Genomic DNA, 27,688 nt, shown 5'->3' with positions numbered 1-27,688 from the left:
CAGTTCAAATCTATTTTTCACCTCAGTTGCATGCATGGCAGAGAAGGGCGATGCCAAACTTGTTTGGTGATGTTTCTTTTTAATATTGCGTAATTTGACTCTGATCTTAGCCACCAACAGTTCGTGATCTAAACTGCAGTTGGCACCTGAATATATCTTGACAGCGCGGATTGGACCATAATTGGTTGCATAAGACATAGAGGATCTAATTGTGGTGCAGTTGATTTGGTGAGGTCCAAATGTACAGTATAAGTGACACTTGTGCTATTTGAACCAGATATTCATGTGTCATAGTTGAAGACTGCCAGTTTTTGTACTGAAATCATTCACTATGCAGACTGGATCTTTTTGGTGCACTTGCTTCAGAGCTTTTCAATGCTGGCATAGCAACTTTTATTTCAGGCTCCATTGCATCAGCTGTAGGGACATAGACTCGGGCTACTATGATTCTGAGGTCCTTTGCATAGATTCAGATGGTAAGAATGCAATCATTAACTGTCGAAAAGCTTTCAACTGCTTGAGCAAGTTTCTTGTTTGTGATAAATGCCACACCATTTGTTTTCCTGGCATCATGTCCTGAGAAATAGTGAATTTCTCAAACTGGAAATAGCCATTATGTGTCTAGTGTAGTTTACTAGGAGATGTCATAACTTCTATAAAATAAAACAAAACCAAAAACCAAAAACAGCAGCTAGAGGTAATGGCAAGGGGTACCTTTGCCAAGCTTTAGTGATAAGTTGGTTGTGACTTTTCTCAGAGCAGGAGACCTTAGCAATATCCAAACAAACAACAAATAAAATAAATAAATAGCCTTTATTACTTTAAAGCAGAATTATTGCAATTTGAGGCTGTCATTGAAAACTACTTGAAAATTTAGACTGATACAAAATACAACAACCCACTAGAATTTAAGGCCGAAATATTTTTGTTGGGAAAATTAAAAGAGGATTACGCCAAAGAAATGAAATATTTAATTCTCCATATAATCAAAGCAGCAAGAATGGTGTTGGCACAATGTTGGAAGGGCAACCAAATGCCAACAAATAATTTGATTATTCAGAAAGTTCTTGACTGCACTGAAATGGACCTACTTACACAAAAACTTAGGGATAAGGAAGACTCGAGATATACTACAGCTTGGGAAAAATGGTACAAGTGGATTAAGGAGGAAAAAACCAGGGAATTAAAAGATAAGGATTTGAAGAATGGAGTGGTTAGATTAAGAACATTTACCAAAAATAGGAAATGAATAGTGGTAAAATTGTTTTCAATAAAAGATCACACCGTCTTAGTTGATTAGAAAAATATATGTTTTTAATGTTTATTTGTTATGTATCTGTATATTGATTTCGTTTGCAATGAAATGCTGTATGCTATGCAATGTACATAGTGTTCTTTTTAATCTTTAATAAAGTTCATTTTTAATTTAAAAAAACAAACATACAAAATACAGCAACCCATATGCTGGCAGCTGAGAACCAATTCAGATGTTCTTCACCTATACCACAGGCATTGTCCTGGTTACCAGGTTGATTCCAAATACAAATCAAAGAAGATGGTCTTTACCTATAAAGCCTACATGGTTTACATCTTTTGGGTCTTGTCTCCTCCAGAGACAAGTTGGACAGGTACTTTGGATTCCCCCTGCCCTGTAACAGATCAAGGGTAAATGGACTCAGTAAGGCTTCTTTAATAATTACCCATGTCCTTGAGGAATATGTTGTCTTCTGAAATCTGTATTGCCTCCACATTCCTATCGTTCCAGAGAATAACTGTCTTTAAGAGAACATTGAAGATTGGCTCTAACATTATTCCTTTTCATTCTTTTATGTCCTTTTTATATTTTAGTGGTGGTAATGTTAATCATTATGAGTAAGTTGGACTTGGGTAGGTTCCTATATCAAATTAATTCAATCCAGTTAAAATGTTGATAATAATATGAATTTTAGTTGGACATTAGCCAATTCAAGTTTCTGGAGATTGCAAGGATATAAAAGTTAATAAATAAATTTAATTTTCTCCTAGAATTTTTGTTCCTTTCTTAAAACAAACAAGCAAAGAAAAAAGCACAGCTATAAACTTTATTTTCCATTGCTCCCAGAGTTTCAAAAATTTTAATTTGTGTTGTTGAATTTCCCAGCATTTCATAAACGGATGAGCTCAACTTCTAATATTGTAATATTGGTGATTGTGTGTGTGTGTGTTTGCTTTTGAAATGAATAAAAAAGTCTAGTAAAACCCAGTGGGATAAAATTAGTAGTCATTATGCTGCCCTTTGCACCACTGTATATGAGTCACACTGAAATCTTTGTGATACTTACAGTTTGATACTGATAAATGAAGACAGGTTGAAATTTGCACTTGTTACAAAAACCATTGCCATTGATTTGCTCTCTGAAGCTTAGAAAGGTGGTTCTTTTTAAATTTCCTAGATCATTTGCAAAAAGTGCATAAGTAACTTGCGTGTATTCTGCAATAGCTGCCAATGCAGGGTGAACTAAGGACAAAATCATAAAGACCATGGTTTTTATGCCTATAGAGACTTCAGATCTATATTTTAGAAACAGCTGCTCTTGCAAACTATGAACCATTATGTTTTTGCCAAAACCAAACCCATTTGTCATTTCCGTTCTCCTCGTGGCTACTCATCAAGGTATTTAGGAATGAAAACTTTCTCTTAAATAGCAGCCAGCTGCAGAGCTCATTCACTCAGGGAAACCACAACTCAGTGTTTATAGTGTCAGAACTGATCACTGTACAAGTGTTTGTAGTGTCACAAGCATGGCCCACAGCTCAGCTGAGTGAGTCAGACAAGAGGAAAGGAATGCTTCAAAAGTTCCTTTTACAAGACAACAAGTATCTTGTTAATCATCACTTCTGATCTGACTGGATCTTTTTAAGGAATAACAAGCTTTTACCAGCAATAGTATGCAGGTTTTTTAAAAAAGGAAATAATACCATAGAACTGGAAATGAATTGCACCTGTTGTATTATTTGGGGGAGGGGAGAGATAATTAGTAAAATTATGAGACTTTATTTTTAGCCTTTTATCTATTACACCAAACTATTATCACCAAAGCTTTGGCTGAATATGATGCAACCTACAATATGGATATAATCCTTGTAAAAGGCCACCATATAATCCTACTATATACCTGTAACAGTTTTTCATCTGATAGAATAAAAATGTAGAAATCTCGCCACAACTTTTAACAGCCTCAAAAGTCTTGTTTATTAGCCCTGTTGAAATTACCATACATTTTTAGCAAGCACATAGTATCTGAATCATACTTTAACTGAACAAGTAGGAAAAAAAATTTAAAATTCAAGTTTTTTTTAAAAGTGAAATTGGATTATTTAAAAACAAAAATAATTCTTCTTTTTCAAGTACTTCCCCTGCCCCTCAAAACATAAAAACATAATTTTGTAATAATAGTAGTGTTGTCATATTGTTTTAATTTTGTTGTGGGTGGGGAGGTTATATAAGGTACACCTTATAGCTAATACTTATTTCTTTTTTAAAGAAATATTCTTGTTTTTATCCTTTTATTCAAGGAAATATATAGGGTTCTGATTTCCAGGCAGGAGCATCCCTCTTATTTTATAATCTGTAAAGTACATTTACCTGTTGGAGAAAAGATGGATTTAAATGTCTACACTTTCAGGTTTTTCACTATTTATTTTACATTTGGTTATTGATTGGATGAAGGAACTTCAGAATTCAGTTAGTTGGTTTCAGCTTGAAAATTATTATCTGACCTTACTGAATTCCTAACAAGTTAAAATGCTTGTTTATCTGTGATTACTTGCAGTTAATGGTTCAAATTATTGGTTCTTCAAGGAAAAAAATCATTGTGAGAAAATTCCAATTTAAAAATAGTTCATAACCTCATGTATATAAACTTTATAAAGATAAAGTAAGTCTTTTGTAACACAATTACTTTAAATAAAATTACTTCTGATGTAATTGTTGTCAAAATTTTGGTAGAAGCTAAACAGGTCTACTTTACCTTTAGTGGTTCTTGACAATTTATTCAACTAGAACATATTGTTTTTTTCTGTTGAAAACTGATATTGTGGCCTTTCACGATTGTTAGAAACTTTGAATGAGATAGTTAAGATGCCTAAGCTTAGAAGGAAGATTTAGAAACAAACATTAACAAATGATGCAAACTTTGGAATAATGAACTTCAGTGTTGTGTTTTGTGAAATACAGGAAGATCACCTTAAAGAATTTAAAATGGATGTCTTTGTATTTTAAAATCTGCAATAAATAAATACATAAAATGAGATTAATACAACACAAAGCTCAATTTCATATGTGTTAATTCCAAGAGAATGTTTATAAAGGGAATCATGCAATTATTTTGTTAGTGGATATGAGTTTGGAAGTTGAAATATAAAGTCACATGGTCTGGCCATGTACCACTATTGCCACATGTTATTGTGCCCAGCGGATTTTAATATGTCTTTGGATCAGTCTTGTTGATTGAGGATGTTTTGTTGGCTACTTTCCCAACACTAGGAATTCATCTAGGCATCAAGAACTATAGATTTTATATGTACCAGGGCTGGCCAAAAGAATTAATCTTAGAAAGACAGGTCTTTATTGATCAGCAGCAATGAATTTCTGATATTTATGGCTTATTTGCATTTCAACTGATTAGTTTATGTTGAAGAGGGAAGATGACATTTGAACAATCTGACCTAATACCCAGGGGAAATGTTATGTTTTTTATGTTATTTTACAATGTTTTAATTTTAAGCAGATAATCAGTTCTCTTACTTAAAATATTTTAAGAAAAAATAATATTCATCTCATACTATGCAGTTCATTATTTACACTTGAGTTAATTTACTTAATTTTAAAAGAGAAAAAAGACATGAATCACAGAGCCTAATGTAAAGAAACCAAAGTTAAAATTTCAGATTTCATGAAAATTAAATTTTTGTGCAAGTAAGATAAGTTGAAAGCACTGTATAACTGACAAAAATTATATATATTTCCATTCTTACAATGTTAATTATGACTTTTTCCAGGGATAAGTGTAAAACAATATTCATTTCTTTTGTCCTTTTGTTAGGTATTTTGAAACAAAATGAGGCAATTTCTAGTGAAATCTTGCCTGATAATTTGGCTCCACCAGTGCCAAAGCAAGGCGGTCCAGGTCATACTCAGGAGTCCTATATTGCAAACCTGAAAGTCAAAAGTTGTTGAATTCAAAATATGCTTTACATAATCATAGTCAGACTAACATTGATTTCAGCTTCTAATTCAAAATGTGCAACCCCTGGGAGCTAATGAAAGAGGACAAGGAACGAGAGCTTTATCAGTATGATGATAGAAGATCATACCATAGATCAAATCTCTAGACATCCATTTCCACAGAAAATAAGATACAAAGTATACGGACTAAAGCATTAGTCTCTCAGTACCATATTTGGAAACTTGTCAGGAAGTATCAGAACTTTTGTAAAAGTTCTGCAAGGGCTAGGTGGTTTAAGAGGATATTGTACCTGGTAGCATTAAAATCTATGAAGAAATTAATTAGGATGATCTTGTCCAGCTTTTTACAGTGGTTGTCCATCAGAGCGACCAAATCAATTTCTGTTAATAATTCAAATGAGAAAATATGCTGAAAGGCCAGTAATTCTCCCATCCCATCTCTGCCACTATAATGTCACTTCATTACTTGGTACACTTCCTACATCCCTCAAAAATATAAAGAAACAATCAATCAGAAGTTGCCAATTTAGGAAACATGCTTGAACAATCTACGCTTGCTTCATAGGTGAATTTAATGGTTTTTCTTATACATGCTAATGTCAGATGTATGTATATTAATACATACTATACACACACACACACACACACACACACATATCAATACAGTGGAGAAAGTCCAGAAATATTTCACAAGAAGAGTTCTCCACTCCTCTACTTGTTGCAGAATACCTTATGCCACCAGACTTGAAATTCTAGACCTAGACAACCTAGAACTACAACGCCTTTGGTCTGATCTAAGTATAGTACATAAAATTATACATTGCAATGTCCTACCTGTCAATCAATACTTCAGCTTCAACCATAACAATACAGGAGCACATAATAGATACAAACTCAAGGCAAACCGCACCAAACTTGATTGCAGGAAATATGACTTCAGCAACAGAGCGGTCAATGTCTGGAATACTCTACCTGACTCTGTGGTTTCTTCCCCAAACTCCAAAAACTTTAACCTTAGACTGTCTACTATTGACCTCACTCCTTTCCTAAGAGGTCTGTAGGGGGCGTGCATAAGTGCACCAACGTGCCTACCGTCCCTGTCCTATTGTTTCTTTTTATTTTTCTTATATGTATCCATTTAATGTATTCATAACTATGTTTATACTTATACCTGTTAACTTATTATTGCTTGACAAAATAAATGAAAATAAAGTAAATAAAATGTATCATTGTTAAAGTTTATTCAAAATTAGAACTACCTTTTTATTTTAATTGATGCCCATGGAGAACACAAAGGTGATTGAAAGCAAAGGTTCACATACATTTTTCCACCCACAGATTTCTTTATACCATTTACCGTATTTTTTGAACTATAAGTCACTCCGAACTATAAGACGCACCCAGAAGGACACTAAGTTCGCAAGCCTCACTTTGTAATCACTTTTGAAAATTGTTTATTAACTACTAAGTTGTTTTAGAGACCTTTAAAATGGCAAATTTGAAAATGCTGGGTGAGTCTGCCTTTAATCCTGAATGAAAGAAAACTTTTATTATAAGCTTAAGAACTTTAAAAATCTGAAATAAACAGCAAAAAGCTAAATAAGCTTAGAAAGTGATAAACTAAAAGGCCAAGATAAAATTGGAATATTGAAATTTTTATGATACATTTTAGGAATAAATTATAAAGTACGTACAGGTTCTCATGGGAAATCAATTGTCTTTTGGTTTTTATAAGACATAGATAAATAATGCAGAGCCAGTTTGATCTTGTAGTTAAGGCACTAAGCTAGAAGCCAAGAGATTCTCAATTCTTAGATATCATCTTAGATATGAAAGCCGGCTAAATGACTTTGGACCAGTCACTCACTCTTCTGTCAGATTCACTTCACAGAGTTGTTGTGGGGAAAATAGGAGGAGGAAGAACTATTGTATCCATCACCTTGAGGTATTTATAAAAATAAAGGTAGGAGTTAAATAAATTCATGATTTCAAAATCTGGACTCTAAAAGGTTGTTTTTAGATAGAGGAAATACATACAAGCCTGCAAGATGGTTATGACAATAAATATGCTGAAGGAAACTTGAAAAATGGAATCAGAAAACAGCAGTCACAATGTCAACAGTATCAGTAATGATATGATAGATTGTGTCCAAAAGAAATGTTAAATGTAGAACGGATTTTATCTGACAAGGTAGAAATAGTACTGAATGTGGATTTACAACTGACACTCCAAGAAGCTGCAGTGGTCCAGAATGCAATAGCATATGCAGATTTTGGATGCCCCGTGGTTCAATTGACTTACAGTGTTGCTATCTGTGCTACACTGTCTCCCAGTTGCTTTCTGGGTGCTATAATCAGTTTTAATTATTCTAACCTTGTTTTAATTGCCTCTTTTTATTGATATAATATTTTTAATATTGTTTTTATGTTTTTCATTAAATACTGCCCAGAATCACTCAGTGAGATGGGTGGTCTCTAAATTTGATATATTAATCAATTAATTACATTCATTCGTAACCTTGAAAGCTTTACATGGCACAGGGCCAGGTTATTTGCAAGACTCTGAGAGTATCTGCCTGTCCTATTAGGTTAGATTGGGTGGGCAAGTTCCAGATCTGCTCTCTTAAATGTCACCTGATGGACAAGACTTATCAGTGGTCACCCCAGCCCTTTGAAACAGCCTCCCATCTAAGATCCAATGGATCTCTATCCTTTAACCCTACAGAAGGCAGTGAAGGCTAGCTCTTTCTTCGAGCACTGAGTTAGGATAGGGGTTGAGCTGAGAAATTGTTTGATCTTGCAACGAGGGGGGGGTATTTTTGTTTTATCTTGGTTTTTAGATCAGTTTGGTGTAGTGGTTAAGGCAACAAGTTAGAAATCAGGAGATTGTGAGTTCTAGCCCTGCCTTAAAAGAGTTTTTGTTGTGGGGGAAAATGAGAAGAAAAAGAGTATTAGGCATGTTCACTGCCTTGAGTTATTTACAAAACTAATAAAGATTGGATATTAAATAAACAAACAAATACAGTTTTAAGCTAGAATCATTATAAAATAGGCAGCCATATAATTCTGTAAATAAAATAACAATCTGAATTGTGCTAATCCATATTAACAGTGTTAATTAACTCGTGCCCCAATGTATGTGTTGTGAACTGTGTTTTATGAATGGTCACTATATTTTATATTTACATTTTAATGCAAGTATCACAGACTGCATTTTTTAATTTCATTCCTTCTGAAGTCATTGTTAATTGTATGGTGTCAACTGAGACTGACATTCCATGTATGTACTGTACATAAAAATTGAGGCATATCGATTTTGATTGTGCCTTAATTTTTTTTGTTATGTTTTGCTGCAACCAGCTGTGGTGGTAACCTCTTCAAGAAATATAGTGTGTAAAATGCTTATATGGTCATAGAGTATAGGTGTCTCATTTTTTTCTTATATCAAATGTGGAAAGGACATTGATAACCTTCTTCAGTCTTTGGTCACTAGCAGATACAGGTAATCTTCAACTTACAACCATTTGTTTAGTAATCATTCGAAGTCACAACAACACTGAAAACAGTGGTTTATGATCATTATTCACACTTACAATCGTTGCAGCATCCCTGTGGTCATGTGAACAAAATTTGAACACATGGCAACTAGCATGTATTTATGATGGCTGCAGTGTCTCAGGATCATGTGATCAACTTTTGCAACCTTCTGACAAGGAAAGTTAATGGGGTAGCGAGATTCACTTGACAACCATGCTACTAATTTAATAACTGCAGTGATTCACTTATCAACTGTAGTAAGAAAAGTTGTAAAGTGGAACAACACTCATGTAACACTGCCCTGACTAGCAATGGAAATTTTGGACTCAATTGCGGTCATAAGTTGGGGACTACCTTTAGTCTGCTATACCCACACTTTGACATTTTTATATTGATGTAATTCCCTGTTGATACTTGCTAAATATTTCTGTATTAAGCTAGAAGATCTAATTCCAATTTACAGCTACAGAATTTAATTTGAAAATACGACCATTCGTTGAGCTACAAAGTCAATAGCTTGACTGACTAGTTTTGCCTTACACCTTCCTTAATAAATGGGTGTTGTCCACAGTTGCCTGTTTCCTCTTACAAAGAAAAATATCACACAAGGGTACAGTGATTGTTCATGCTTGATGTGCTACATGTTTCCCTGCTCAATAAAAGAACAGGGAAGCACGTTCATCCGAGTTATTGCCCCATTTCCAATGTTTTAGAAAATAGTACTTTGCACCTCGTGTCTAGAAACATGTGAACAGAGTGCATTCATTGGATCGTAAGTGGTGTCGGGGGTTTTTTGGTTCAGTGTGTGAAGGGTGTTTTGTTTGTGTTTATTTTTGTTTTGTGTTTGTGTTTATATTTGTTTGTGTTTATTTTCATGGTCATGGTCATGATGTATACTGAAGATGGTGTTTGTTTTCGTTGTATGAGGTGTAATGACATTAAAGTAAACTAAACCAATTAAATGCAAGAGTTATCAGTTGAAAGGTTAGAACAGATTCTTAAATGTTTTAAGCCAATAGGTAAATATTTGAAGTTTGTGGTGGGGGAGGGTTGAGATAGTTTTAGAAACCCTGCTCTTGCAACTGCATGTCATATTGAATCAGCAAAGAATCCCTATTCCCACATTGCTTTGCTTCTTACCTTTGAGGTGCAAAAGAGAAGCTAAAAAGGGAGAAGAAGAAGGCTGTGGGTCAAAAGCTCAAATGATTCCATAGTGTAGTGGAATTTGAGTTAATGGAAGCCAATTTTTAGTCAAAAAGGTATGTGGGAATATTTAAAAGGAACTAGCAGGCATCAGTTGGCACACAATATCATAAGAGTATCTGTCATATTATATCCTCCCAGCCCCCAGTGGAGCTAGTGACTTTTTCCCTTCCCTTCCCTTCCCTTTTTTCTTCTTACTGAGATGAGGTCATCCAGATAAACTCTCTCTCCCTCTCCCCCCTCCAAACTTTAAAAAAAAAAGTCCACAGAGGCCTTTATGTTTTTCTAATAATTGGCAGCAGCAGTACTATTCTCCTCCCCTTCCCTCCCTCCCTCTCTTTCAAGTGATGAATAGCTGGCCCTAGATCAAAGGCAAGCCCTAGGGTTTTTTTTGGCTGCCACAAAAGGGCGTTGGAATTGGCAAAGCTCCCAGCTGCTTAGTGATAGGCATGCAGATGAAGTGCCAGGCAACAGAGGTCAGTGGCAAAATGTCTGTACACGTTCTTCATCTGAGATAATCTGGTTTCCCTTTTTGTTTGTGTCTTTCAGGCCAATGGCAAGTTGAAGCAGATTGAAAAGGAATACAGTCAGAAGCTCGCCAAATCTTCACAGGTAGGAAACAAAAATGAAGCATAATGAGGATATTTCTTTAGGGAAGATTTTTTTTTTGTCTGTTCAGTTAAAGATGAAAACAGAAATAAACCACATTGGTACCTACACTTATAATACCAGGATTTATTCTAACACAATTTCCTTTCTGTAAAGTTAAATTTATTTATATTTTATTTTATTTGGTTTGTCAATTGCTTACAAGAGAATAGGTATAAGTAAAAACATAGTTATGAATACATGGATACATATAAGAAAAATAAAAGAAACAATAGGACAGGGACGGTAGGCACGTTGGTGCGCTTATGCACGCTCCCTACAAACCTCTTAGGAAAGTGGTGAGGTCAATAGTAGAAAGTCTAAGGTTAAAGTTTTTGGGGTTTGGGGAAGAAACCACAGATTTTACTTTGCTTTTTATAGTTTATTTTCACATGTTACTGCCCCCCCCCCCAATATTAATTTAATATAATGAATTTGCCAACCTGTGGGATTAAAATGAAATTAGCCAAATACAAGACATCTGGTTCTCACAATAGTGTTAATTTAGTTGCAAGGAGAAGATAACATCTCACACAAACTCCAAATTTGGGTCGTTGGATCCAGCCAGCTGATCATAACAGGTTATCTCCGTACAAAATCCATGGGTGTTTTAGTTTTTATCTTCACTTTAGAAAGAAAAGAAATTGGCAGGTTGCATATCATCTCCTGACTTTGCAGTGCTGCCAACCCAGTCATCCATTGTAGATGGAAGTGGGAAGAGAAATGAGGCCTAAAAAAGATGGCCAGCTCATATATGCTCAGGACATCCTGCATTATATGCTACCTGAACATGGAGATATTTGCTGTATTTGGGTGGATTACAACTTAATGTGAGTATATTATCTCATAAGGCACTAGTAGTTGGGGATTATATTGCCTTTTAATTTTTCTCCCTCTGTGCAGAATAGTCTTTATGATAGCACATCTTTGAATGTAGAAGCACTCATAGCATTTGGAGCATTTGGATTTTAAGTAGATTGCTCCTATCTAGTACTCATTTACTCCACTGTCTTAATTATGAACAAGAATACTGATGTATTACATCAGTATAGCCTGGTAGAACCCCATTTTGCAACATTAGGAAAGTAGTAGGAAGCCATAAATATGGTATCAGTGGAGAGATAACATGGAAAGGAAAGGAAAACTAAATAATTATTTTAAGGCTTGCACCGACTCCTCCCTGAGCATTAGATCTGCTTAGATTTGATTACTTTATTGCACAAGCAGAATGAAAATAGTTGCTTGAAATATATCTCCTGAACATTATGTAGTCTGGCCTAGGTGTTATTGCACCACAATCAAACTTGGAAAAGCTAAACAGGGTCAAATTTGGTTAGAAGGTGGATGTCAGGTTTCCAGGAAATCCCAGTGTATAGGCTAGACTGGGAAAAACATAGGCCGTGGCAACCAGTTCCATATAATTGCCAAGAAATTTACTTGGACACGTCCATGAAATTCTCATAGTAAAGTTCAGCAGCAAGTAGACATAGCATTTACATAGACACCCATGGAAATCATTCTTCCCAATTAAAATATAAAAACCTGAAATGCTGTCTCCGCTGTGGGTGTAAATATATTCTGGGAAACAAACAAACACACTTCTAATCAGTATGTATGAGTACTTGCTTGTAGTTATAGAAGGCTAATAGGATGGTGGTGTATAAAATGAGTTTTTGCCATTAGAAATTTAAAATTGAACTTCATCTATAATTCTGACATCTTAATTTATCTTCATTTTTCAACAGCTACCATTTAAACATAGTTTTGTAATGTTAACAATAGGTTATTTGTAAATTTTGTATGGTCTCTTAACTTTCTATGGTCGCCTGGACCGTTTTCAAAAGAAAATGTACTTCAGGAACTTGTTTCTAAATGTGCTCAAAATAAATAATACTTCTCTTCCCCAAATATTAGTGCCTAACCATTGGTTTGCTTACTGCTTTTAGAAGTTAAGTGAGCATCATTTGATGTGAATTGAAGCTTAAAACTGGATTGTTTTTAAAGGAATGGATTCAGTGTAGGGATGGGCGAGATGTTTCATATACTTACTCTAACCTGCATGGAACAGCTGATTTTGTAGATCCATGTTCAAAACAAAGGTTGCTTTGTTTTGGAGGTTTTTAGCAACCAAAATGTTCCAGGCTGAAGTGGGGTGTGTGTGTGTGTGTGAAGGTAAGAGTAGGAGAAAGCTAAGATTGACAACTATCCATAGTGATGGTGCATGTGGACATCTGCAGCAGCTGCTGTTAAGAGGAGGCAGCGTGAAAACCCTGGCAAGATTGGGGAAGGCTCAGTATGCCCTCCTGGATCATCACTGGTGAATATGTCACACTGGAGCATTAGCAACAACAATAGTAAATGATGTGAGAGGGGGGGAAAACATCCCTGGAAGAATTGGGACATCAGCAGCAGAGGAGAGATAGGGTAGAAGTTGTAAAGAAGATTAGGATGGGTGACTCAATAGACAGACAACATGGAGTAGAAGGTGCAACAGATTTGACCCACTCTGGGATCCCTTTGGATTTTGCTGTGGGCAGAATCCAGAACAGCTAATACTTTCTGAATTTTGCTTCTGCTGAACTATTTCCGATTTTGCTGTGATTCAGCATACCCATGTTGAGATATTCAGCCTACCCATGTTGAGATATTATATCCTGGTCTTTCCGATCCCTTTCCTCCCTCTCTTGCCTGCTTCCCCTTTGCCAATGATGTCCCAATACAGGCACTGGTTTGAATAATTGTGCTGATTTGGCAGCACTTCCAGAATGCAATAGTTTCAGCTTTGAAACAAAACATATTTTTCATTTTGCATGCCCCTGTTACCATAGCATTATGTAAGGGATATTTGCTTCCTTTGAATTATTTTTCTGGCTACAAAATCGAATGAAATATTCAAATTAAAAAACTGCAAAATAGTTCATACCCTGTTTCTCCAACAATACAGCCTCCCCCAATAGGAAGTCCCAGCATGTTTTATAGGCATGAAATTAAATTAAACCCCTCCCCCCAAATTAAGGCCTATATTAAAACATGCAAAATGGGGGGAATGGTGGGGGGGCTTGCCATTAGGAAGTACTTTTGTTGCACACCCGGATATGGTGCTGCCTGCATTGACCCCAATACGAAGTGTCCCACCAACGCCGAGGTCAACATCCAAGCCGTCGCCGCCCACCCGAAGATGCAAGGGGGGGGAATTAAGTCACCCCCGAAAAGACGGCCTAGCCATTTTTTCGGGGCTCAAAAAAAAATAAGACCCGGCCTTATTATATGAGAAACACGGTAGATTGTTTTGCTTTACTGGAATTCAGTTTAATATTGCAGAGTATTTTTATATGGACAAATGATTCAGTATCTTTACCGTGTGATTCCCCTCTGCATTATTACAAACTCAGTCAAACAGTATTCAGAAAAGTTTACACCAAGTTATCATTTTTCAATCTGGTCTGTTCCAGATTTGCTGTTGCAACTCCTAACTGCCTTGCCAGAATAGCCAAAAGTGCCAAGGCAGGGAAGATTGTTGTAAGTAAGTGTACTAAGCATCAATCTTTAGTAGTAATTAAGTGTTATAAAATTTAAAACATTTACCCAAAGACAATTCACTTTTACAGTTGTGTAATTCAACTTTTGTTCATTATAGTCACAAGGCATAGATGTCAATGTTGAATTGTTATATAACATAGATCAAAGTCTGTTCTGTTCACTTGCAGAGTCTCTCCATACTGTAATCCATAAATATCCTGAAAAGGGCAGTGTGGATGACTTGTAACTAGGGTTCTTTAATCTAAGCATTGTTTAGAGCTGGCATGTGCCACCAGCCCTGGATATTCTCGTAATTGTAGACATTATTGTGTGATTTTTAATGATATCTACATACATATGTTTAGTGATAACTATACTATATGTTTGAAATGGAGCAGAAGACAATTCCTCTTCACTCAGTGCAAACTAAAAAGTTGGACACCCAAAGTCCAACCAAAGGTTAGGCAAACTAAAAGGTTGGACACCCATAGTCTACAGCAGAACTGTCAAACTCCCGGACTGCAGGCCTGATGTGTCATGTGCTGGCCATGCCCACACCCAGTTTAGCAAAAGGGGAAAAAAGTCTCGACATGTCATGTGACGCTGCCGTGACGATGTGAGTTTGACACCCCTGGTCTAGAGTTACTGTATTGTGTCTTCCCTGCCACATGGGAGTGAAAAATGGTAGGTATTTGGTGAGTGTGAGTAATAGCACTGAGCCTGATCATTCCACACTTTTCCCCCCCACAGGATGGGGAGGGAGGGAAAGAGAAAGAGAGATCTAAGAAGTGGAAAGTGCCAATTTCCTTTTGCAGCAGCTAATGGTTAACAATTCACTGACAGGTTACAATTTGACATATCTGGGAATCTGCCCTAATGTACCATGGATATATGTCAGCTGGCCAGGGAAAATGATGATTTAATTAGCCATGCCATGCTATGTAACAGCTGAGACGGGCTGGGTTGCCTGCCTAAGTTCCCCCAAGTCCTCTGGTACTGCCTGTTCTTTTGCCCTACCTTTCTATTATGGAGCAGCTGTTAGACTATATTTCTGCTGCTCACATCTCTTTTGGGGGAATACTTTGACCTGGCCTCCTCCTCTGATCACAACAGAGTGTGAGATAAATAGGGGATTTCATACTCTGAAGACCATTACTTGTCAGGGAATAAATTTTTAGTTGAAATGAAATGAAATAGCAGTGTCATTGTCATAAACTAGCACACGTAGCTATTTTCATTTATATGGTCTTCAGTCTAAAAAACTTCAGGCAGCATTTATGAAAAAGCTTTATTGGAATTAGACTTTGGATATATAGATTAGTCAAAAAGCCAGTGCTTTTAAGTCCTGCTGAATTTAACAATTACAATAAAAATAATGAAAAAGGAACATGAACTCTATACTGCCACCTCCTGGTCATTGTAAGTTTAGGAGTGTGACCAGAGAAAATAATTCCCCCTCTCCTTCTGAGGTGTTGGAACAAAAGCACAATTTATATTTTAAAAATTAATTTTTAAAAATAAAAATGTAAAACTTCTTTTTTGCTTTAGAAAGTTACATACAAAGTCAATTACAGATGGAAAAAAGAAAGAACTTAATGCCAATAAGACAGCAAACACTGTCTTAAAATCAATGTCCCATAAAATACTGTCGGGGCGTTTGGGTACAGATCCACATTGGGGGAGATCTGTGGCTCAGAGAGCCTAAGGAACAAAAATACAGGAAGCAAGTCGGTCTTGCAAACTTCAAACACAAAAGTTACCAAGGGCAATTTCCATAAAACAATCAAGCAGGCACACCCACAAAAAAATAAAGCACAAATGCGGGACGGCATATTTTATTTTGCTGTTCCTGTTTCTCAGTAATTCAGTGATTTATCTGGATAAATCTTGATCCATACAGATTTCCAGATGTTGATCAGAGGCTTTTGAATGATGACTTTTCCTCCTTTGACTTGGTATGAGTCCTGATCTAGAGCTTCTCCTTAACCTCCATTCTCCAGTGAAATCAGTTTGGCACATTATCACATACAATTCACTTTTTCATAAACTGGAGTATTGCCCTTTGTTTTTCTCAAGCTTTGTCTTTTTCCAAGAAACCAACTCTCCCCCGGCTTTCACCAGTTCTCATTCCAAGCCTTCATTATCTGAGGATGTGTTCATTCCCTTAATGTGTCTTGTATCTAACCACAATCTTGCTCACTGTCCCTTGAGAAAAAGACTCTTTACCAGAAAGGGTGAGGCCTAGAGGATTTTTTTTAAAATCTGTTCGGGCAAGCCTCTCCTTTCCCCTTTCCCCCTGCCCCTCTTGAGGATTACAAAATGACTGAACTGTTTTGCTCTCTAGCCAAAAAGGAAGGGCTTTGGATAATCTTCATATGTCCTATCAAGTATTCTTTACCAGCAATGGAAGGCCAGGGAAAATCTCTTTCTCTGCTTACCATTGGTGTATTATCTGGGTGAATATCTGTGAGTGGGAACCTCTCTTTACTTATCTGAAAAACATGTTTGTGTAAATGGGGATTTACCTTTTGACTACATGTGCAAACACAACCTCTGAAAAAGAGTAAATGAATAGAAAGTTTAGCTGCAGGCCAAGAATCACTGAAAATTTCTTCTATGGTGGCTGCTTTAGCTGCCAGCTAGTTGTGAAGATGCAAGGAGATTATATGCAAGGTCCTCTGAAGAAGAAGTGTGTGTGATAAGAAGGAATTATGGCAATGGGTTTCATCTGCACATGGAGATTCATCACTTAGAATGCCCCAGCTGGATCTTTTGCAAAACTTAAGAGACAAGATTTCACAATAATGAAAGAGGTCAGCAATGAAGTCTGGATGCAATGTCCATTTGAAGAAAATATCTCAGGTGTGGTTGAAATTATTAAATTATATTGGCTCATTCAGATAGATGACTAAAAGTCAGCTCAATCCCTCATGCCCTGGTCATCTCTCATTTTGGACTACAAGTGGTCCTTGATTTACAACCATTCGTTTAGTGACAGTTCAAAGTTATAATGGCACTAAAAAAAAGTGACTTGTGGACATTTTTCACATTTACGACCGTTGCAAGCATCCCCATGGTCACATGATCAGAATTTGGATACTTGACAACTGGCATGTGTTTATGAAGCTGCAGTGTCCTGGGGCCATGTGATCACCTTTTGCAAACTTCTGATAAGCAAAGTCAGTGGGGAAATAAGATTTGCTTAACCGTGTTACTTAACAACTGCAGTGGTTCTCTTAACAACTATGGCAAGAAAGGTCGTAAAATAGAGTTACTGTCTGGCTTGACAATAGAAATTTTGGGCTCAATGTGGTCGTGAGTCAAGGCCTACCTGTATTGCAATGCACTCTACATGGGGCTAGCCTTGACGAATACTCAGAAACTGCAATTCGTACAGAAAGCAGTACAGACAAGTCTCGATATCTCTAAGGTGGCATATCTTAACACCTCTGTTATGTGAGCTGCACTGGTTGCCAATTTGCTTTCAGGTCCAGTTCAAGGTATTGGTTATCAAGCCCTTCCTGACACGGGACCAGGTTATTTGTCTTGCTTCAACGGGAATGTTGGTCCCACTCACTGTAGCAGAAGGGTCTTGCTACAGATCCCATTAGTCAAGGAGTTCTACCTGGCAGGCTCCAGGAGAAGAGCCATTTCTGCCATGACCCCTGCCCTTTGGAACATCTTTCCACCAGAAGTGAGATCTGATTTCTCTTCCAAAAGGCCCTGAAGACATGGGAATGCTTTATGCTGAAGGTGGTTGATGGCATAGTAGAGGAGATCCCACCTCCCTATTGCTTGTGCACTTGATTCTTAGTTTTATCTAATTCTTAATTGTAATGTTTTTGTATTTGCTTTTATTGTATTGTAAGCTGCTCAGAACTGCTTTGAATAGTTAGAAGGGTGGCATATAAATAAATAAAAATTAACTAAGTAAATGAAAGAAAGTTTCATGAACCAGAATTCCCATGCAAAGCTGTAGAGTTAGATGAGTACATCAAACTAAGAATATCACCCCACGATGTTTATTGACACTTCGACCATTGCAGGATAGTTGATTGCAGTGTAGTATTATGAGGCACAAAAAATCTGCACAACTCCCAGTAATAACTGTAGTCATGATAAATATAACCGCCTTGAATAGTATACCTCTTAACCAAGGTTCAAAGTACCTGGCATCAGAGTAATAGAAAAGGCAGGGGGGGAAAAGGAGCTTGAAAGGAAATCTGGAAGGTTTCTTCATGAAAAGGATTGAAGGACTGAGTTAAGGAGGTGAAGATAAAGACACCCCATGTGCAGATGAAGATAGTAATAGCACTTAGACTTACATACCACTTCACAATGTTTTTACAGCCCTCTCAAAGCAGTTTACAGAATCAGCCTATTGACCCCAACAATCTGGGTTCTCATTTTACCGACCTTGGAAGAATGGAAGGCTGAGTCAACCTTGAGTCTAGTGAGATTTGAACTGCCAACTTGCAGGCAGCTGGCAGTCAGCAGAATCAGCCTGTAGTAGTGTACTCTAACCACTGCTCCATGGAAACTGAGTTCTAGTGATTCTTAGGCATGAAAACTGACTGGGCCATTTACTCTCAGCCCATCTCACTTTACAAGGTAGTTGTTATAGGGAAAATGGGAGGTAGAAGTATTAGGTATATTCGCTGCCTTGAGTTATTTATAAATATATATATATAAAGGTGGTATGTTAAGGTATTTAAATTTAATAGCTGGAGCAGTGGGATTGTGCACTGAGCCAGAACACTCAGTTATAGTTGATTGATTGCATGGGGCAATGTGTGCTGTGATTGCTGAGGGTTTGAAGGGGGAGTTTCCCAGTTTTCCCGCCTTTTTCTTCTGGGTGTCGTGGGTGCTCTGTGATTCACCTCGTGATGTTCCTGTTTGTCTGACTATCTTCTCTGCTTTAAATATAGATGCAAAATATATTTATTTATATAAAACTACAAGTTTGTGTCAGCATCTCTTAACTTCATTTGGACCCATCCTGCTGCACAATTCCCTGGCATGATATATAAATATAAAAACAGCAGCAACTAGGAACTTGTCTTTATGAACCAAAATTGTTCTTAAACAACATATACAGGACACTGATGTTTAAATCTATCTAAGTCTGGTTCCCATCCTCAAAACCTGTGTGATTTTTCCTAAAAGTGGTTAAGGTGCTAGACTAGAAACCAGGAAACACTGAATTCCAGTGCTGCCTTAGACAAAAGCCAGCTGAGTGACTTTGGGCCACTCCCTCTCTCCCAGCCCAACCTACTTTCCGGGTTGTTATTGTGAGAAAACTAGACTAAAGAAGGGATATTGTATGTGTTTGCTGCCTTGAGTTATTTATATAAATAATAAAGATGAGAAATAAATGGGTAACTTCTAACTTCTTACTTATCCTCATCACAATTCAAAATTTTTTATTAGCTTTTACTTAGTCAGAATTGATGCATTGCATTATTTTTTGCTTTTTTGCTCGGGTGTTAAAAATTCCCCTTCAAGGCAGCACGTATGCCCCTATGAGGATGACTCAGTCCATAAATCAAATGTTTTATTTCTGCTTTATCAACAACAGTGTTTTTTCAAACTTGGCAAATTTAAGATGTGTGAAACTTCAGCTCCCAGAATTCCCCAGCCTCTTATCCTGCTGCTCAGAAAATCTCTCCTTAGTTCTAAACTGATTACATCTGAAAGTGTTTAAGAAAGTGAGCCTTTTGTAAATATTGTGTCCATATAGGCAGGGGTGGGATTCCACCAATATAACAGCTGGTTTGTTGATCCTGCACTCTGCACGCGCTCTGCATTTAAAAAAGCTCTAATACTTACCTTCTACTGCAGTCCCTGTGAATAAAACAGCTGAGTCGCGGCCATGCAAATCAGCTGTGCTGTAAAAAAAGAAATAAAGTAGACTAGGGGCGGGTTCACTGCCAGCTGATCTTTGGAGCAAGAGGTACGGCCGAACCGGTATAATCCCACCCCTGCATATAGACTGCATTATGGTTGTGAACTTGGTGGGGAATTATGGGAATTGAAATCTTTAAAATGTTTCCAAGTTGGAAAAACACTGATCTACATGTGGCCTTTTCTACTCTATCCTGAAAAAAAAAATTAACTGGTAGAGAAGAGCATAGCTTTTATTTGCTGCTGCTTTTATCCAAGGAGAATGTATATGTATCCTTGAGTTGCTCAGTTTTTCCTTATAATTGAAGAACTATTTTTTATGTCTGTTTCTATTTATAGATGTGTATATATGTTCATGTACATAATAAACACTGATTTGGTTTAAACCCCACTACAACAGCAAACTGTTAACAGTGAAGAGATCTCCACCCTTGCTAGTTCAAGGAAACACTGTCTCAAGTCTAGCGTACACTGAGATATATTACTTGCAAATGAAAATCCTTGTTATCTCAATAAATCTGCTTATGTTTACTGTCAAATAAAGTTTTAATAATTTACAATCAATTGATTAAAGAGTACAGAGAACAGTCCCCTACGTTGATCTTTCCAGATAAAACAGAAAGAAGTTAACATTATAAGAAAAGTCTCAGTTTATCATTTGGGGATGGTGGCAGCAATATTTTAAAGAATATTCATTAATGTAGATTAAGATTATCCACTCCTGACCAAATAAACTAGACTTCACTATTTCCTGCAAGAAAAGAATCTCGGCTATAGAAAGTTCCCAATGATGGTTTGGCAAAGAAAGAACTTCCACCAAAGATGTAAGAGCAGAGACTGAAATGAATGCTGATTTAACACAGTGCTAAATGTACACTATGTAGTTCAGAGCAGGTAGAAGAAATTACTGGGAAAAACTTACTTGAAAGTGGCTAAATGAATGTATTGATAACTATTCTGTCTCATGCAAAAAAGGCAGACCGGCTACACTATACAGTAGTATAAAGTATGATAATATAATACATTTTCCTTCTTTGGTGGCTAACTCAGTATTCTCTTTGCTGCATTTCCCAGTATATGTGCAAAAACATTTCAGACTATCAGTTTTCAAACCGTTACAGTAAAGTGGAAAATTGGAATCCTATATTTGATGTTTTTTACATAACAAGTGTGCTTTGTTCTGGTATGCAGATTATTGAGGGACTTTCATAGTGGAAAATTTCCTCCTAAATGTTTTTGTTAGAAATTTATATTATTCCAAACTCAATGTTTCTTTTCTCTCTGTTGAATTTTCTGCTTGCTGGCATGTAACATATTAATTTAAGCTATTTAGTTTTCACAGTTGAGTTTGCCAACTCAAATTCTTGTGTCAATAATAAATACATTGCAAAGTGTATAACTTCTTACTGTTGCAATAGTTTTAGCATGCTATTTTCTTTTTAGATCATAGCTGAACTTAAGACAACCATTTCCTCTCTGACAGAGGAAAGCAACCAGCGGCAACTTGCTGGAGAAAGGCGTCTGCAAGATGTTTTACAAAAGTTTGAAGATGAGAAGCAGCAGCTGATTAGAGATAATGACACAGCAATCAAGGTAATCTGGGGCTTTGAGTCAATTATGCTGCCAGCTGTTTGAGTGTAATTAAAGTTTTGAAAATATTGACTGTGGCCTTAAAAATGCATGTTGAAGTCACGCTTTTATAGAAGTCAGCATTTCTTTTTCTCTAAAAATTTCATATAAAATATGCTTGTTTTTTTGTCTTGTGTTTTAGATGCATTATGAATGCTAAAAATACCACTGAATGGAAGTTTCTAATTACATGGTTAATTGAAAAAGATCTACCACATGCCTTCTTTGTGTGATTTAACAAAATTCATTCACATTTTCCTTAAAACACATGCTTGAATATATGGTTCATTTCCAGTTTGAAATATTCAGCATGTTAAAAGTTACATTTTTTGTGCTAGATATGAATAGAAAGAGCTAAAATAAATGGGGGATTTCAGCCTTGTATCAGAGTTGGACTCTGACTGGGTCTTGAAGTATCTGGGACAAGGTTTGGCTGTGTTAATGTAGGAATTTGATCTAGTAATCTTTGAAAAAAATGAATAGATTCTAAGAGCTCTTTTACTGTGTCCACTTGTGCTAGTTAGCTCCATGTCCCTGGCATGTAGTTCGATCCAAGTGATGGTGACTTCATCCTTGATTGAGGATCTTTAATCAATTTGTATTTTGTACTTAGTTTGAAATTGATAATTATATCCATCCGTGACTGGTCTATGTGTCAGGAATTTTCTGTGCCACCATATTACTCTAACTGAAGTGGGGCCTATTCGACTGACAACTAGCACCAGGCAACTGGTGGACCCAATTGGATTTCAGAAGCAACTTGGATTTTACCCCAAAGTTCTGGTGCATGGATTGGTGGAGATGTTTGTAATTGCTTGTAATGAACAAGTGATAGGCACCTGGATTGGGTCACCCTATTATAGACTCTTTTTTTAAAATGGATCATATAGAGCAGGGCTATCAAACTCATACCCAGCAAGTTGGATGTGTCACATGCTGGCCACACCCATGCCAGGTTTAGCAAAGGCGGGAAAAGTCACGATACGTCACGTGATGTCGCTGTGACGACGTGAGTTTGACATCCCTGATATAGAGCTTCTTGATTTACTAAGGAACTATACGAGATAAAGTGACACAGAGATGCATAGAAAATTGCTAGTGAAAAATGAAAAGTAAAGCCAACAAAGCACAGATAAGAGCCTTTATTAGGATGCTCTTTTTGGCAATAAGAGTAGCAAAGCAAATTTACTTCTCTGCTCTTATGTACCTATCACATCTGCAGATAGCCAACCAGCAGTCTTGTTTCGGATTGCCATGTTCTTCCTTGGGAAGGAAGAACCATGAAAGTTCTTGCAGCACAACTGTGAAGTATATACTGTACTCAGCATTTGTCAGACGAAGTCAGTTTACTTCACTTGTTGATGGTGCTGACTGAACAGATCCTTTAGGAAGTGACCTCTAGGAGGAGTTTGAACCAATCAGTGAGCCTGGCCAGTTACATTCTGGACCTATTTGGTCAATGACTCCTGAGCGTCCAAACAGTGGTTAATGCCTCTTTGCAGGAGTGAATGGTTGTTAGGAATATGAGTCACCTAACAGGTATTTGGGTTAGAAATATATAAACCAGGATAGACATTTTAATCCTGTCTCTTTAAGAGCAATTAGGTGTGTTTTCTCAAACGGCCATAAGATGGAGCCAGAAGCCTGGTTTGTCTTAGTCTTAGTCTCAGAAGAGAGTGTGAGTCAGTCTCTGTTTCCTTCTGTTGGAAAGTATCGCCGTTCCTCCATTTCTTCTAATTGACTGATATTACTGGATTTGATGTAAGTTTGTTACTGAACTGTTTTTGACACTGGAATTTGTTATTGGATTATCCCTGGATTGAAAAACTGACTGATTTACCTGTGAACGACTATGGACTGCTTGTTTTGGACTTAACGTTTCTAGAAGTAAAAATCTACATTTACTGTACAGTGTATCTGTGTGCTCTGTGTATATTATTCCAACACTACTCTCTATACGTCTCCCTGTATGCGCTCATTTTCCTAACAGGGAATTACCTCAACACTGGTTATGGGCCCAGGCCATACCAGGCTCAGATAACTGAGAGTTAGTGTGAATACACAGTACTGTATACAATCAGCTGTTTACTGTTTAATTGTGGGTTACTATCCTGTAAAAGATGGCACAAGTCACTTCACTGATAACCTGGTTGGATGGAACAAACTATGTTTCCTGGTCTATGAAGTGCAGTCTACTTCTGCGTAGAGAAGGTTTATGGAATGTAGAGTGACCAGCAGCTAGTCCATATTCGTGGAGAAGAGTCTGCTGCTAGGTGTTGGGAGAATTTGAAAAGATTCATGTTCGTGACAGTGTAGGTGCACACATACATCTTACACGTAAACTGTTTAGAGCATGTCTTCTGAAAGGTGGAGATATCTTAGCTCATTTAAACTTCATGAAAAGAACTTTTCAAGAGCTACATGAAAAAGAACTGATATTTTCAGAGCTGCATCAAGTTTACATCATTCTTTTTTCATTGGATGAAAGTTATGATGACTATGTATCTTCACTGGAAATCCTGCCCAGAGATAAACTGACATTAACTGACATAACTGGAAGATTGTTAGAAGAAGCAAGAAGACGGCTGGATAGGGACCAACTGAGGAAGGAACAATCACAAGAAGAGGATTTGTCTTCAACTGCCTATACTGTTAGGAAATGTTTTTCTTGTGGGGCTAGCTAGGGGACATATAGCTAAATTCTGTAAAAAAGGAAAACAACACAAGACTGGTAATCACCAGAAGGCTAAGAAAAATGTTAGTTTAGCTATGTCTAGCAATTCAACTGTAAACCATGATTTGTGGGTTGTTGATAGTGGAGCATCACAATGCATTACTAAAGATAGAAAAAGGTTTGTAAAGATGTCCACGAGTAAACAACATGTATCATTGGCAAATGGATGGAAGATTAAAGTGTCAGGTGAAGGTACTGCATATTGTTCTTGTATAAACGAACATTTAACTATATTATATGTACCTAAACTGAAATTTAATTTATTATCAGTAAGGGCTTTAGTTAATCTTGGTTATGTAATAACCTTTAGGGGAGATAACTGTATAATAGAGAAAGAGGTTAAAAGTGTTACTGCTACATTAGAGAATGATTCATATGTGATACATGATGACCAGTTGAAGATGGCTAACTCAGTTTATAACAATGTTAAGCCACATGATGAATGTATACATTTACTGCATAGACGTCTGGGGCACATTAATTTCAAAATGCTCAAACAAACTGTTGAATTGTCAGAGGAAGTAAAATTGAAACCCTGTAGCAAGTATTTAAACTGTAATGCTTGTAGCCAAGAGAAGAGTAAGGTTACTCCTACAAACAGACTAAATGGGTTTAAGACCAAAGAACCTTTAGAGGTTGTGTTTGCTGACATAATTGGTCCTAAGAAACCAAGTTTAGGAGGTGCCTGGTATATTTTGAGTATTATGGACCATTACTCACGACCATTGCTATCTTATGAAAAACAAAACAGAAACATTCCAACATTTCTTTAACTGGCTAAGGTTTGCTGAGAGAAAAATGAGGAGTAAAGTAATTACATTAGTTACTGATAATGGGACTGAATTTGTTAACAAAAGATTCCAAACTATGTTAAAATTGGCTGGTGTTGAGCATAAACGTTCTGCACCTTACAGACCACAACATAACTCGTTTGTAGAACAAAGAGGGCAAACATTACAAGCCATGGCTCGCACTGTGTTATCTGATTCAGGTTTACCTGAAACACTGTGGGGTGAAGCCATAATGTGTAGTAATCATGTGTTAAACAATGTAGTTAATACAACAAGTGGTGAATTGCCATTCACTCGTTGGCATGGCAGAAAGCCAAATTTAACTTACCTACACACATTTGGAGCTCCAGCATGGGTGCCTATTCCCTCACAAGTAAGACTGAAAGGGCAACATAGAGCTAAGAAGTTATTTTTTGTGGGTTATGAGGCCAACCATAGATCATTTAGATTCTGGGATCAAGGCACAGCACGTTTATTGTAGTGCTAGTGCAAAATTTCTTGAGCATGTTGGGTGGGATAGACCGGAACAGAAATCAAGTAATGATATTATTATTGACACCCAAATAGTCCCTAAAGATAAAATCAGTAAAACACGGATAGCCATTAAAGAGGAAGCACAGGGGAAGTACTAGAACAGGCACAGGAAGAAGTAGAAGAACAGGGGCAAGTGGCACAGGAAAGTCCACCAGTTAGCCCTGTATTACTAAGACGTTCAACCCGAGTAACACGACCACCTGATAGATATCAGGCTAGTGTTGTATGCCAAGTGAATACAGTTCCAAGTCATTATAATGAACTGAAACTGTATCCTGCTAAGGATCAGGCTGCTTGGCAGAAAGCAATGGATAAGGAACTGGAATCATTAAAAAAGTTGGAGGTATACGAAAACGTTAAATTACCACCAGGTAAACATGCCATAGGGTGTAAATGGATTTATAAACTGAAGACAGGTGTGAATGGGACTCTTACCCATAAAGCCAGGTTAGTAACACAAGGATTTAATCAGACAGCAAATGATTATGATGAGGTGTTTGCACCTAGTCTGAAGGCTACTACATTAAGGGCAGCATTAGTGTGGGCAGCTAAGGAGAAATTGTAAATCTTTTGGATGTAGAAACGGCAGATCTGCATGCACCGTTGCAACACACTACCGTATTTGCCGGCGTATAAGACGACCCGGCGTATAAGACGACCCCCCACCACCACTGGAAACGCCCTCCAGAAATCCCGGGGCTGCAGCGGCAGGGCAGAGTGCCAGGGCCGTGGGAAGAGCAGTAAGGCTGCAGCCTCGGGCGGAGCGAGGCGAGCGGGATGAAGCGGAAGCGACGCAGGGGATCCAGGAAGCCAGAGGCGCCTTCGCTGCAGGCCCAACAAGCCTCCGAAAGCCGGCAGTGGATATACCGGCGTATAAGACGACCCCCACTTGGAGGCATGTTTTTCGGGGCAAAAAAGTCGTCTTATACGCCGGCAAATACGGTATATATTTAAAGAAACCTTTAGGTCTCAAAAATGATAATACAACTGATTGCTGGAGATTGAAAAAGAGTCTTTATGGTTTGAAGCAATCAGGATATGAGTGGAACCAGTGTATAGTTAAAGAATTAACTAAGATAGGTTTTGTAGCTGGCATGGCTGATCCATGTTTGTTTAAAAGAGAAAGTAATGGTGTAATTTCATTGTTGCTATTATTTACTGATGATATAGCATTAATCACCAAAACTGAACAAGAAGCTACTGAGATAATTTCACTATTGGAAAAGAAATTTAAAATAAAACAATTAGGAGAAATCAAACATTATCTTGGTTTAAAGATAGATAGAACTAGGGGAGGATACAAGATCTCACAGGCAGATAAAATTAACCTAAAGACTTTTAAAATGGAACTTTGTAAGCCGGCTAAGACACCAATAAGCCAGGAGTTTAGCCATAGTGATGTTCAAAGTCCTATTTTTGATAAGAACATTTATCAGTCCTTGATTGGTAGTTTATCTTATCTCAGTAATTGGTCAAGGCCAGATATAGCATACAGTGTTAACCAATTAGCGAGATTTAACGCTGAGCCGACTGAAAGGCACTGGCAAGCTGCTAAACGTGTGTTAAGATATCTGAAACAAACAATGCATTATGCATTGTATTTGGAGCCTAAAGATGAACTGAGTTTAACTGCATATGCTGATGCAAGTTTTGCTACAGACATAAATACACGAAAATCTACATCAGGTACTGTAGTATTATTGGGAAAAGCGTTGATTGGATGGAGATCTATTAGACAGAAACATCTAAGTTTGTCAACAATGGAGGCTGAATTCTCATGTTTGTCTTTATTATGTACAGATTTAGTTTTGTATAAGCAATTATGGATTGATATGGGAATTGATGTAAAAGATCCTATTGTTGTTTATGAAGATAACCAATCAGCAATACAGATGGCTTTGAATATTGCTGTTAAAACAAGAACGAAACACACAGATTTAAGATATTTAAATGTGAGACAAT

The 27,688-nt window shown here is 37.1% G+C and overlaps 1 protein-coding gene across 3 annotated transcripts in view; it reads left to right on the top strand.

Annotated features, from left to right (window-relative positions):
• Positions 1–27,688, top strand: part of CEP112 (centrosomal protein 112) — a 284,870-nt gene that overhangs the window by 190,093 nt on the left and 67,089 nt on the right. For all 3 annotated transcript variants that reach the window (XM_087956092.1, XM_087956091.1, XM_026678787.2), the window contains 2 exons: positions 10,517–10,579; positions 21,482–21,631. In XM_087956092.1, coding sequence (XP_087812218.1) covers positions 10,517–10,579; positions 21,482–21,631 — 213 coding nt within the window. The remainder of the gene's footprint in view (positions 1–10,516; positions 10,580–21,481; positions 21,632–27,688) is intronic.

The sequence above is a fragment of the Notechis scutatus genome, chromosome 2 (assembly GCF_049901735.1).
Source record: "Notechis scutatus isolate UNSWTSFEM ecotype Mainland chromosome 2, rNotScu1.2, whole genome shotgun sequence".
Taxonomy (NCBI): domain Eukaryota; kingdom Metazoa; phylum Chordata; class Lepidosauria; order Squamata; family Elapidae; genus Notechis; species Notechis scutatus.
This window is presented reverse-complemented; position numbering and strand designations above follow the sequence as displayed.